This window comes from Megalops cyprinoides, chromosome 2 (assembly GCF_013368585.1).
Source record: "Megalops cyprinoides isolate fMegCyp1 chromosome 2, fMegCyp1.pri, whole genome shotgun sequence".
NCBI lineage: Eukaryota > Metazoa > Chordata > Actinopteri > Elopiformes > Megalopidae > Megalops > Megalops cyprinoides.
This window is the reverse complement of record NC_050584.1, coordinates 47,593,490-47,606,818: the sequence shown is the minus strand read 5'-3', so window position 1 is coordinate 47,606,818 and position 13,329 is coordinate 47,593,490. Positions and strand designations below refer to the sequence as shown.

At 39.8% G+C, this 13,329-nt stretch overlaps 2 protein-coding genes across 3 annotated transcripts in view; both read right to left on the bottom strand.

Annotated features, from left to right (window-relative positions):
* agbl4 (ATP/GTP binding protein-like 4) overlaps nt 1-13,329 on the bottom strand; it is a 304,739-nt gene that overhangs the window by 58,501 nt on the left and 232,909 nt on the right. The gene's annotated exons all lie outside the window — the stretch shown is intronic.
* Nucleotides 1,717-12,400, bottom strand: bend5 (BEN domain containing 5). The gene is made up of 6 exons (XM_036521637.1): nt 12,141-12,400; nt 8,957-9,087; nt 5,213-5,606; nt 3,347-3,495; nt 2,432-2,645; nt 1,717-2,104 (listed from the first exon to the last, which is right to left on the bottom strand). Exons 1-6 carry the CDS (start codon nt 12,319-12,321, stop codon nt 1,908-1,910), a joined length of 1,266 nt encoding a protein of 421 aa, XP_036377530.1. The 5' UTR covers nt 12,322-12,400; the 3' UTR covers nt 1,717-1,907.

Sequence of the window (13,329 nt, the reverse complement as noted above, 5' to 3'; positions counted from 1 at the left end):
GTCAATAGCAATTGCAATAAAAGGGGAACTGTTTTTCTCTCAGTGTAGATACATATATATATTTCTATGTGTGAAAGAAGCTTAAAGCCACCAAGGGAGCTATGAAATGAACAAAAAAGAGCTTATTAAAAGATGAAATTACAAAGTTACCAATCATGTCAAACACAAACCAGGAGCTTAACAAGATAAGGTACAACCTGGGCTAAAGTCTAAAATGTCCTTACTTTGGGGAAACATCAGATAAATTACATACAACAAAACACCCTGGAAAAAATGATAGCTTAAAAGAAGTTGGATGAAATGTGAAAACAAAACAAAACAAAAGACAAAAACAGACAATAGCTTTTCTGCTTGAAAGGCAGACCTGCAGGTGAATCACAGTTTGAAACATGGTCACAGTTGAGAATTCAATCTGCAGCATTTAGTTCTCTACTGCAGACAGCCTGACAAACCTTTTGGGAAAAAAAGAAACAGAAAACACTTGAAAAGTTCTGATGGCATGTCTCGTTGGAAGTTGTCACTATACCTTATTTCATTCCCACTGGTGTGCCTGACAGAAGAGGTTTGGAGCAGGGCAGGAATTCTGCCATTTTTTTAGGCCTGGAAGGGGGAGCGGAGCATCTGAGCCCGACTGCTGTCGACAGCTTTATACGCATTTAATCACAGAATCCAGGAACACTCAACGTGCAAACACCAAAGTGCAGTTTAAGCAATATCAGCTTACATTACAATCACAGCTTGCTTTAAGAACAGAGAACAGACCCCTTCCATGATTGCCAAGTTTATAAGGCCCTGCTCAGTTTTATGCCTACACCACGACTTGGACATGTACCTGCAAATGTGCAAGATGGCGGAGACAAGGAAAAAAAAAATAGAAAGGACGTTTTCACAGTTGTATGTTTTTTGTTTTTCCCCTCACAAAGAAATTCACAGTTCAAAAGTGATATGCATCCCAAGTCAGCCCCTGATCAAGACTGCACCTCAATAAAAGCATGGAAAACCTTAAACAAGGGCCTACACCACCCCTAGCTGGCAGGCATACTGACAGTTCTGGGAAAAGGGTTTTCTGTATTACACTATTACAAGACCAAGTGCTAAGTGCTGCTCTAGAGAATATAGAGACAAAATACACAAAAGTAAACATGTGCTGGATCAGGGGTTTGTCTTTCAGCCCCATAAAACTAGGACCGGTGAAGAGGCAGAAGGCCACAATTCCCCCTTCCCGATTAAAATGGTTGACAATTAGAAAGCAACAAAGCAACAATCTTCAGGACAACAGGATATCAACAACCGAGTTCACCGTCTCTATCCATTAAGACATGCAGAGTTAAAAAACCCTGTTGAGAAAAGTGCGTCTCTAAGTCACTCTTTAAAGTACGAACAGTACTCACAGACCTTACATACAGGTGGCAATCTAAAATAAAGCTGCGTCCTCTGTGTGCCGAATACTCACCAGAATCAATTCTGTCACAAAGTCTTCCTAAAACCAGAAAACTTTCTTGTGTATTTCCGTTTTCTTTCTTCGATGCTATATTTCCGCTACACAACAAATTAGGACACAATGCCATGTTCTGACACAGAACACCTGTTTAAGGACCACCACATTCGTTCACACCCGGATGGAAAGGATCTTTCCTGACTTGCACACACCTGATTCCCCCTCCCCCCTCCCCTTCCCCCCAAAACGTAAAAAATAAACTCCAATCACTTACTCATATGACTCATACCAACCACTGACTACGCTCATTGAGTAGTAAAGCTGTCTGATAGGCAGCAGTGTTGTTTGAAAGGCCTCATTTGGGCTCCAGTGAGAATCTCAAATGGCAGCAGTGATGGTCCTGTCCACCCTCTTCCTTTTTCGGCAGTCCAAGAAGAGCAGAATGAGCTATGGTGACAACTTTTAATCACTACATGCCATCATAGTTGAAATTTTCCATCTTCACTGTCTGTCTAATGAGTAGCTTGGATTCCCGCCTCTCCTCGTTCTTGATGGATTTGTTGATATCCATTATCTTTTCACATATGTATTTGTTCACTTTGGACAATCTCTGTGTGATCTCAGCGCTGTCTGCCGTTTCTTGCGATACTCTGTCATACAGACATTCTGAAAAGAAATTGAGATTTAAAATGAGGCGCTCTCTGTTGAATCCATACTGAAATATATTTCCATTTAGTTTAAGTCATTTTTGCTCAAAACACATTTGTGGTCACAGACTACTTCGTATGAGAAATAGATTAAATGTGCCAATATTCTGACTAAAAAATCTTGAGGAAAATAACTTTCTGGGATTTCACTTTCAGAGATAATGAGAGACAGAGAGAAAGACAGAAAGGGAGAAAAAGGGAAAGTGAGAGAGAAATATGAGGTAGAAACACATTTTAGTTTTGCTGACTTGTATCCCCTTGGGAATTTTCTGCAAGCGGTGTTTACCTCTGACAATTTTGAGTTTGCTTGGGGAGAGTGGGGGCTTAGGAAGAGCGTCCTTCTTCTTCTTGGTGGCCACTCCTGTGACGCTCCTGTTCTTCAGTGTCTCTGTGCCCCAGATCATGACTGCCAAGTTCTTGGTGAACTTGGAGTCCCCCTGTGTGCGCTGTAGCTGGTGCCATTTCTCCTCCTCCACCCAGATTCCCCCACCAAGGTGCACCTGCAGCAACAGCAGCACACATTCCAGAGACCCCTTTTTGAAACAAGCCACATTTCAACTTCACCCAGCAACAGCTGCTACATGAAGTAACCCAGCTCTCACCACTACACCACCACGAATGTGATTTACCAACCGCAAAAGGGTGGACAGGCCAGCTAAGAATAACAAAACCACCATGTGTGGTGTATTCCTTTCATCGCTGTCAGACGTCTTAAGGCTTCTACCCAGCGGCTTTTCCCATTCCAGCTAATGTGCTTTAGGACCCAGGCCAGTAGACAAGCTTTTCACAGCTCTTAAGTTGGTGTAGATTTTTTTTCTAGGGCTACCTGTCAGTCACTTAAATTCCTGTGGTATAAATAATTAGTACCGGGCAATGTGTGAGAGTTCTAATTTGCTTTTGTTCTTCACGGTTGAACTGAGAACCCTTTCCGCTTGTAACACAAATTCCCCCATGTCGTGCGAAGCAGACAGAATAATACAGTACAACGCTCAGCAACAACCAAGAGAAGTGCATTAAATGAACAGTACTGATGGCTAACCTAGGAGGCAGGGCTTTTTCCCAGAGGTTTAAATATCTCCAGTATAAATGACACCACCGTCAAAGCTTCCCAATGTAAGCCAGGCAAATAAAAGGAGGCAACCAATGGGTAACCTCAGACAGAATGTGTGGAGGAAGAACAGAACGCTAGGGCAGGGCTCACCTTGCCGTCTGTGAAAGTGTACACAGTTCTTGGGGAGGGCGAATGGCTAGAGCTGGTATTGGCTTCCTCTCTGCACACTTCCTGTGGCTCAATAATGGGCTCCACCACTTCTGCCTTGATTGTCTGGGTGCCATTGTCATGCATAGGCTCTGCGGATGGCAAAAAGGGAAAAGGAAGTTTAACTTGTGTCTGCGTGTTGTGGTATGAAATGAGCTACGGCCTTATAAAAACACCAACTTTAAAAAGCACTGGACAGACTTGAAGTACCACATTCACGTAGCAGATTTGATACTGTTTCAGAGCAGTAGTTTTAGCACTGGAGCAGAGGCTACAGTTAGGCTTCCCTGTGCCTTCGAGACAGTGGGTTATTTTAGCCCAGTAAGCTGGCTTGGTGGCGGGCCACACTAAGCTCCCATGTAGCTGATGAGTTTTAATATCGGTCAGCAGACAACATTCCTGACCCCAAACCACCCTGGGCAGTCTAATCTGCAGCCTTCTCCTTTGGACAGCTTGGCTTCTGCATCCAGTCTGAGTACTGTCTGTGCAAACACACGCAGCTGTCCAAGAGCCATTCCTTCACAATCCTGCACATTCACATATTACCTTATACAAACATGTTGTTGTTTATGGTTTAACATAAATGCTGTCAGGATACTGCACTAATTCAAGGCCATGTTATGTATGGTTTTCCCTCTTTCGTAACAATGAAGGAAGGCGAGAAGTTTTCTAATGTACCTGGTTCAAAATAAGCAATGACCTGTTATCTCTGTATTGCTTCAAAGGAAATAAATTTTGGACATAGAGACAGACACATTCTGTAAATTTACAGAGCTATGATGTAATAACTCCACATTGCTTTTCATGTTAACAGAACCATTTCCTCGGAAATGGGAGAATGCATCTGGTATATATACACTGCTAGCAAGTAACAGCTTTTTACAGAAATCAATGAGCCCTCTACTTAGCTACATTCAAATTAGTGAATTACCCAGCTAGGATTTAGGTATAATACCTAGAAATCTAAAGAAACTATCCAAAGCTAGCTGACATGATAAATATGTAACTCTGACTAAATATAGTTTGAGTAGGTACTAAGTAGATGAGTAATAGTCCTCTTCTGAGAATTTTACAGACACATGTCAGTGAGCGTATGAGTATAAACCAATACATGAGTATAAACCAAGCTTAGTACAACAGCAATTCATTTATCAAGTCACTGGGAGCTAGTTCGTCTTTAAGAAAAGAAAATACAAACAATGAATAATGAAAAAACAACCAAACACCACCTTGTTCTACACCTAAAATTAGCCAGCTATGGAGCCTGATAATTACTGAGAACAGACATTAGCTCTGAATGGGCAGACTGGCAAGACACATTGCTTAAAAACATGGCTACATGTACGTGATAGAAGAAAAATTTGTGAAAAGACATGACAAAATTTTTCCCACACAAGTTCATGTACCTTTATCAGTATTTTGAGCTTTGCCTTTCCAAAAATCTTGACTGACTGTAAAGAGCAGTACATGTTGTGAAAATATTCCATTCTCGGTATGCAGTCCATTATGGTGGTGGCAGGTGTTATTACATGTTGAACCCTAATCTGCTGTACCCTGCCATAGACATATATATAAAACTAATTTTAACTGAACATTTAAGTCTCTTAAACAAAGAAGCCAAAAATTAACCCACTACTCTTCAATGACTACTATGCTGTGTTTTCATCAGTTCACTTAAAAGGCAACAACTGAATGAGTGAGTGAATAAGTCAGTGAGGGACACAACCATCTTGAGTGGACTTTTCCAAAAAACAGACAGTGGTACGGTGGTAGGTCTCAGCGGTAGGTAGGTGCCAGCGCATCTCTTACCGCTTCCCAGCCTCATGAGCAGGACGTCCTGCAGCCTCCTGTTGAAGTCGCGCAGCTCCTTCACCTCGGTCAGGAGGCTGCCATACTCCTTCAGCTTCTTGGCCTGCTGCACGAGCTGCCGGCGCGTTCGCTCCAGCTCCTGCTGCAGCCGCCGCATCTCCTCCTCCTGCTGCCTGTAGCTGTGCACCAGCTCCTCGTACAGCACCCGGGGCACCACCGCCTCCTCCGTCCCAGAGTCTCCCTCCTCCTCCTCCTCCTCCTCCTCCTCCTCCTCCGCCATGTCCTCGTCACCCTCCACGCACAGGCTCACCGCGTTGCGCTCGAGCCGCGCCACCACCGCCGCCAGGCTCTTGGAGGAGTTGGCGTTGTGGCGCCCGTGGTCTTGCGGCTGGGCCTAGAGAAGCACCCAGACACATCAGCGCATATCACTATGTCTCAGAGGGCCTCAATGTTCAGTATCTATGTGGAGGAGCATCTGTGCATCTATAGACTTTTTCCCGTTCAATGTGACTTTAACATGCTCAGATTTTTTTTTTAACTTGATAGAAGAATGTAGACAAAATATGCTAAAAAAAAAAAGCAAACAAAAGAAACATAAAAGTTCACGAGTCTATAGGGATGACATGCCAGCATAATTCAAAAACATTTCTGTACAGATCTGTATGCCTGCTCAGCAGAAAGCCAAGTATTATTCACTGCTAAATACCGGCAGAATATCTGACACCTTTGTTTACGGCACCTCTCCCCAGCCAAAAAGCCCAACTGGGAAAATCAACCGATTTAATACTGTAAACATCGATTCCACATATAGAGCTCTTTCACATCCTAAATGTTTAATTACAGTAATTTACCATTTCAATCTTAAAACTAGACACTGAAAAACAAAGTGTGATGAGGGTCAGGCCGCAGAGTGGCTTAGCGCACTCGGCCGTTACAGAGCAGCTGTCCAGAGTGCTGAACTCTCATTATTCCATCAAAATGGTTTGAAGTTATAAAGCACCAGCGAGGTGCACTGTAGTTATCCAGACACACTTTCCAAAGTCTCCACTGCACTGTAAAAAATTGGTTTTTGTTTTGGCAGTATTCATTTAATTTTCTTTTTTGACCGCCCACTTGTGTCCCTGTGGACCACCATACTTAGGCCTTACTATAGTCCAAAACAAACCAGTTTTCTAACATAAACACATTACACTAGTATCGTGATCATATATAGTCATTCTTGAGGTTGTTTATAAAGAATCCATGCATATATCTGAATCCATTTGATAGACCTTAAATATTTCAGTACAGTAAATCTTACGTATTGTGCCATTACGTCAATTAGATTCTTTGCAGATCTTGATTTAACCTGATGTAGGACCAAACCAAACACAGGCAGTAAATTGAAGAAATCAAAAAATAAATGTACACACTTTGGGTCACTTTGAGTCATGGTAAAATAAAGACATCAGAACCTCTCAGCCTTTTCGGCTAATATGTTCTTTAAACTGCTTAGGGTTTCATGTCACCTTCAGAGGTACTGACTGTAGACTGATATAGTGTACTTATTTACAGAGTCCTCAATAAAGCACCTGTTAACAGTTATTGACCCCTTCAATTTCAGTTCCACTTTTCTTTTTTACAGCATATACGTAAGTACCTTAATATATTTAATTAACATATATTAATTAAACATAAAAACATACACATAATACATAAGACAACTGCGCAACCAATTGTCTCAAAGGACATCTCATGAGATCGCTTGACTTGAATCTCAAATTTAAGAAAGTTGTTCCCAAAATTTTTTTTAAGGGGCTATGTCCAGGACAAATTACATGACAGAGGATTCAAATGTCTTTCAGGGTCACATTTATATGCTATGTTGGGGTTATACAACCCTTAGTATAAGGACAATAAAGCACAAAAGATCTATATTATAAGAAAAAGATTTGTACCTTTTTCAGAAGCAACTGGGACTGCATGCAGCATAACTTGACAAATTATGTTTGGGTTTAATTACACAATAATTTTTTCTTTGTAGAATCATATTAAAACAGTCCTAGTGTAATAACCAAGCATAAAAGGAAAAATATAAAATTATACCAGTCTGCTGTAAACAACATTTTCATGCAAGTTTTTTTGAAGCCTTTGCTCAGTAAAAGAAAACCCTATTAATTACAAACAAGAGATAACTCGATTCTTCTATCTCTAACAACTAATGCTGCAAAATAGCAGGGGGGAAGGAGGGGGGGGTTCCAGTAAATTTTGAAAATTTCCATTTAAATATTCTGTAGGTACTTTGTCTCTGCAACTTTTTTAAAATTCTTATAAAGGTCCATGAACAAACAAGTCCCGAGTTCTGACATCTCAGATGAGCAATCAGGCACCCCTCCAACAGCAATAGAGCATAGATAGTGCTTTTTCGTAACATGCACTCTAAACCAAAGTTTACACACTAAAGTTTCTAAGTATACCTGTGACTACTATTCACCTCAAAAAATGAATATATTTTTAACATTCTTTCACTTTTTAATTCTATTTTTACCATTGCTATAAGGTAAAATCTTATGTAAATTGTACATCAAAATGAACATCATTGTGCAAGAAACCTATTAATTTCCATAAATTCCTAATTTTTTTTTAAGTTTACATTTAAAGTAATTAAATTTTAAAAAACGAATTCCCAAATCTACATAAATTCCTATGGAAAATTTCCCATTTTGAATATTGCCCAAATTCTGCAACCCTACTAATAACCCATTTGACCTGAAGTTGCACTTCCCAACTTGTCCACTATCTAAACTATTACATTTTGTTCCTTACAAAGCCTCAATCAGAATTATCAAAATGAATACTGTATTCTCTGTATTGCTACATTTGCATTCAAAGACAATATTTAATCCTAGGTTACTGTTATGACTAGCTTCCCTGACTGAAAACAGAATGATGCAAAATGGCTGCAAAAGGAACAGCTACTGTATTATCACTGTGCGTTGTGTGAAAAGAAAAAAATAAACCAACCCAAAAGTAGCACAAGGCAGATCTGAAGCAACAGAACAAAAAGTGTGTGTGATCTGTTGCGACCCCAGTCCTAACACAATCTGTGACTGCAATAATATTATTGGAAAATAAAACAGGCAATACATATATATTGGCATTTTGCTGCTTTTTGCGGTAAAGACACTCATTTATGAGAGTAATGGGGTCAGTTGAGAAAACTGTTCTCACAACTCAGCTGGCTAGGAGAAGTTATAACAAGGCGAGACAGCTCCAGCTAACCCTGCTGTGCCATTATTTTCACCTCATGACATTATCTGCTTGAAAGTTGCAGCATACACCTGGGGTCTCTAAAACTGAACCCCTAATTCCCCTTAGCCTGAGTACTCTTAATCCTACTGAAAGGGAAGTCCAGAAGAGCTCCTAATACTGACAATGCAAATTTGTGAATATCTGAGAACCTTAATGAGGCCTTAGTCAGTAAAATGAGAAATTTCAAGTGAATGTACCACATTTCATAAAGTAGGGAATCTAATCTAATGTCAAGTAACAGTAAATGCACTTTCAGGTTATCTGCTCTGAAAGCACCATTTTAAATGAATGCAAAAAAATCCTTATTAAGTCAATCCTTATCTGTGTATGTAGTTCCAGCTTATTAATCCTAAATACTGGCAGAGAACAGTTCTGAAATGGAGTGCAGGACATTTAAATTCTCCAACAAGTAACTCGGTTTGCGCAGTGTCTACATTTTGAGAGGAAATGTACCTTTTTATGTCTGAGTGGCAGTCGTTCCTCCCCAAAGTGGTTCTCAACTGAATTACCCACATCTTTAGTGGACAGCTTGGGAATTTTCATCTTCTTTTGCATAATACTGTGCTCAAACTCTTCAATGTTTTCTGTAATGCACAGAAGAGGATGTCAGTTATCCAAGTACTGCAAACAGTCACATAGTCAGGATTCTTTCACATGGACATACCAGAAAGAAAATATACATTACATATGTAATGTCAAATTAATTTATTCAAAACTGTATTAGCTAGATATATAAGTGACAATGTTTGAACTGTTTTGCCAGGTGTTTGTCCAAATTTCATTTAAGACGAAACATCTTCTTGTCTGGAAATGACGCAGACAATCTAGGTGTCATAATAAAGCTCTTTGCCTGCACGATTAAATTAGCAACCTTTGAGATTTGGTGAGAATTTACAACCTACACTAACCTATGAATGTGTATGTATGTGTAGTGCAGTGGGACTGGGGTTCGAACCTGGCTCTGCCTGTGTGGACTCTGCCTGGTCTCCTTGTGTCTGCAATTGTGTCCTCCCATACTCCAACGAGACAATGCATCTCAGAGTTGAGCGTGTGTATATGTGTGGCCTGCAGCAGAGTGCTGTCCCATCCAGTGTGTACTCCTGCCTCGTGCCCTGTGTCTGCCAGATTGGGCTTCTGTTCACCGTGACACTCTAAAGGATAATGCCGTAACTGAAAACGGATAGATGGACATTGCAGAGAATTAGGTTTTGTTTGCTAATATGTTCTTTAGACTGCTGCAGGGTTGCATGAAAGTAACTGTTCCAACAATGTACCACAATGCCTCTGACCTCTGAGAAGCTATGCTTCTATCATGTCCCCTGGTACTACAGACGAGACAGTACTCTATTTGCATAACAGCAAGTTATTTCTTTTGAACACTGAATAACAACTGTCCTTCACTTTTCCGCAAAGTAATTTTTTGCTCAGTTTGGAATTGGCCAATTTTACTGGCAAATACCAGGGTAATGCAAGGCAAAAGATTTTGATTGAGACAAATACATGGCATTATAAAAAGAGTGAGATGCAAAACCATCTCATGGAAGGTTTTGTACAGTGTTGGAAATAATGTATGTAATGATACCTGCACCTCTGCCCATCACATGACTATTGTTAAAATTCATTCTGAAAATTTCCTTCCCTACAAGTCTGAACACCACCAAAACTGACAAATTCAATAAACTATCACATTATATCATTGAACATTATTATTACTAATAGACTTCAATAGAAGATTTTGTACCACAGTAGCCTCTTGGCCTGGTCTTGGGCAGCTACTACAACTAGATTTATTTTCTACCAGACACCTTTAAATCATCTGATTCTAGAGGCACTAGGAATCATACAGTGTTAAACCAGTCACTTTAGAGTGCAGCATGTTTTGATCAAAACCTGAGATGGAAATCTAGAAGAGTATTTGAGATTTTAATACAACATTCTTTTTCTATAGTTGCTATAGGAATGGAGAAGCAGGTGCCAGTTTCTACATTCAGAGAGAGTCTATCAAAAACTTGTGCTCACTTCCCACTTTTCAAAGATACTTAAGAATTGTTAATTTTGTTGAAAACACCTATAACATTGCACTGCTCTGTACTATCACTGAGTAGGTATTACATATTAAGCTCGGACTTACTTTTGAAAACATGAATTTAAAATAAACTATATGCCATGCAGCACTTCCTCACTTTGAGTGTTTCTGAAATACGGCTTATTCCTCCATGAAGATTTATTTTCCTTTTCTCTCATTTTTGGTCTGGCAACGTTAGCGAAATATCTTGGGGAAAACAGATTAATTAATCATATGTATCATAATACTGGTGTTATATGACAACCCTGTAAAGTGAAACATTTTCACGAACATACTTGAAGTTTGAAAAAAAAAAAACCCGATATCGATATGCTGAGCAGTACCAACTACAAAAACGAATAATTACATTTTCTTGAAAGTAATTTATGGAAACACCAATGAGAATGCACCCTGAGCTAAGAAAGTGGACAGGAACAGATAGCGAAGACACCGTTTGACGGAACAGTTTTCTTGATGTGTAGCAGGCAAGCAACAAAAACAAGCAAAACGTTACATTAGATTGCTTACAGTAAATAAGACTGTAACCATACACGCACAGAAAGTTCCCTTTCCTTTCTATAGCAGCCCTGAGTCTGGCTAAAGATGAGTTTCATTGTCTTGGGTGTGCGAGAATGCATGAGCGATGCTGTGTTCGTTTAACAAGAGATGATCGGAAACCATTTCGTTAACCTACGCCTCTGTAACTATTAATTTTAGCGACCAAAATAAAATCATGCTGCCATATTAGCAGACCAGCTAGCTAGCGCTGTCCAACCAGGCGAATAGTAGATGGCTAACTAGCTAGTTGGCTAAGACGATCCGCACAATGCTCTAGCTAGCCAACTAACATTAGATAAATCAGAACATTTAGGTCAACCAGGTAGCAAACTAGTCTGACTAACCTTGGCACGTTCAACCTCAAGCTTTAAAACTAGCTTTACCGCTAGCTAGACTAACTAACCAGCTTGCTAGTTAATGTTAGTTAGCATTAGATGACTACATAACTAATGTATCTAGCAAGTCTAACTTGGTTAGGAAGCGTCGGTTACATTTCTAGCTAACAGCTAAATTAACGTTAGCTGGCTTCTAAATACAAACTAGGTATACCGAATTCGAGCATTAGAGTGTTTTTAGGCCCAGAAACATCCTCAGAATCTGACCAAACTAGCAGCTTGCTAGCACGTAATGCAAGTAGCTAGTTAGCTAGCCATCTCATGATTTCAGAGAAAGTTGTTAGCTAGCTAGCTAACGTTAACACACTTTCCCTAGAATATAATTAGTCAACTCACTGGCTAGCTAGTTAGCTTGTTGACAGCATTACCTAGCTAGGTACGATTGTTAGGTGAAAACCCGGGACCATGTCAGTCTGATTCAAACGACTTGGATCGATCAAAATCCTCCACATTAGCCCAATTCTTTACGAAAACCTCATATTATTTTCATAATCAAACCAACACTGTAATTTTCTTTCTGATATGTCCATTTCAATATGTGCATCATATATTTACAATCAATTTATTGAAAAATATTAATGCAACAAAACAGGCAGAGAAAATGCTAGGGTAAACTTACCTGCAAGAGCAAGGATCTGTGCTTTGCCAGGCTGGCCTGTACCATTCTCTTCAGTTCTGTGAACCAGATACACCTTCTGATTATCAAAATCTGTTTTGTGCAGAGGTCTAAAATCTTTCACATTCGAAACCGGCAGAGCGTAGCACATATCGTCATCCAAGAACCTCACGAAAGCATACATTATTTCTTCTTTGGTCCTGCACTTTAGATATGGTAAATAGTTTTCCCTCTATAAGAATTTAAAAATATAAACACACACAAAGGGGAATAGGGAAGGCCTCTGCGCTCGGCTACTCTGGCCTGGTCTACCTCATTTCAGGAAATGAACGGCTTCTCCCCCCCACACCTTCGCTCAACATAAGACTTGAATAATCAACACAAGAGATCACCCTACAGTAGTTTGAACGAGAATGTCAAAGCATCCAAACGCGAACCGTCTGGCATGACGAGTAAATTGTTTTTAAGTGTGAATATATATTTCATGCTATAGACAGCCACAGGTGAATGCAACATTATTGTTTCAAAACTCTGTATAGCTTCGGTGCTACGGTACTGCCAAATAGCAGCAGTGACTCTTTTCCACCAGAAAAGCTATAGATATTTTAACTGATCATTTTGCATATGATATTGTCTTTGCTTGTTTCCCATGGTTTTGTTTGGCATTTATCTTACTGTATATTATTATTATTATTATTATTATGTAAATTTTCAATACGTTTCTTCCACCAATAACTCCTCCATCAGACAGATTTGTTATGGCAAACTTTTCCACTTGCATTTGTGTTGAAAGTACTGACAATGTCATTGACACAGCAGTGTTTTAGGAGTCACAATAACACAATGCTACAGGCAGGTCAATACAGATTTTAAAGCTCTCCAACAGGCAAGTCCCTTGGCTTGGATTCAAAATGGGTCTGTGAGGTTTCAGGTGCAAAACTGAACTGTCTGGTAGGCTATATAATGTAGTTTTCTGACTTTGTTTGCAATGGAATTAAATAACATAACATATTTTAACATAGTATGAGTGCTGGTTCTCTCATATGCGCTTGGTCATAGCGGCACTTGTAGTTAGCAACATAACTTTGAGTTAGCCATGTGCTGTACAGGTTCTACAGGTTCTGTACATTCAGAACCTTATTTGGAGTCCCAAGACCTGGTCAAACCCATAAATAACAGCTGTTTGTACCGC

Coding starts and splice junctions, on each gene's coding strand:
- bend5 (XM_036521637.1), bottom strand. CDS start 12,321: ATGTATGCTTTCGTGAGGTTCTTGGATGACGATATGTGCTACGCTCTG. Junction 9,088..12,140: donor ACAGATCCTTGCTCTTGCAG/GTAAGTTTACCC, acceptor TGTGCATTACAG/AAAACATTGAAGAGTTTGAG. Junction 2,646..3,346: donor ACACTTTCACAGACGGCAAG/GTGAGCCCTGCC, acceptor CTGTTGCTGCAG/GTGCACCTTGGTGGGGGAAT.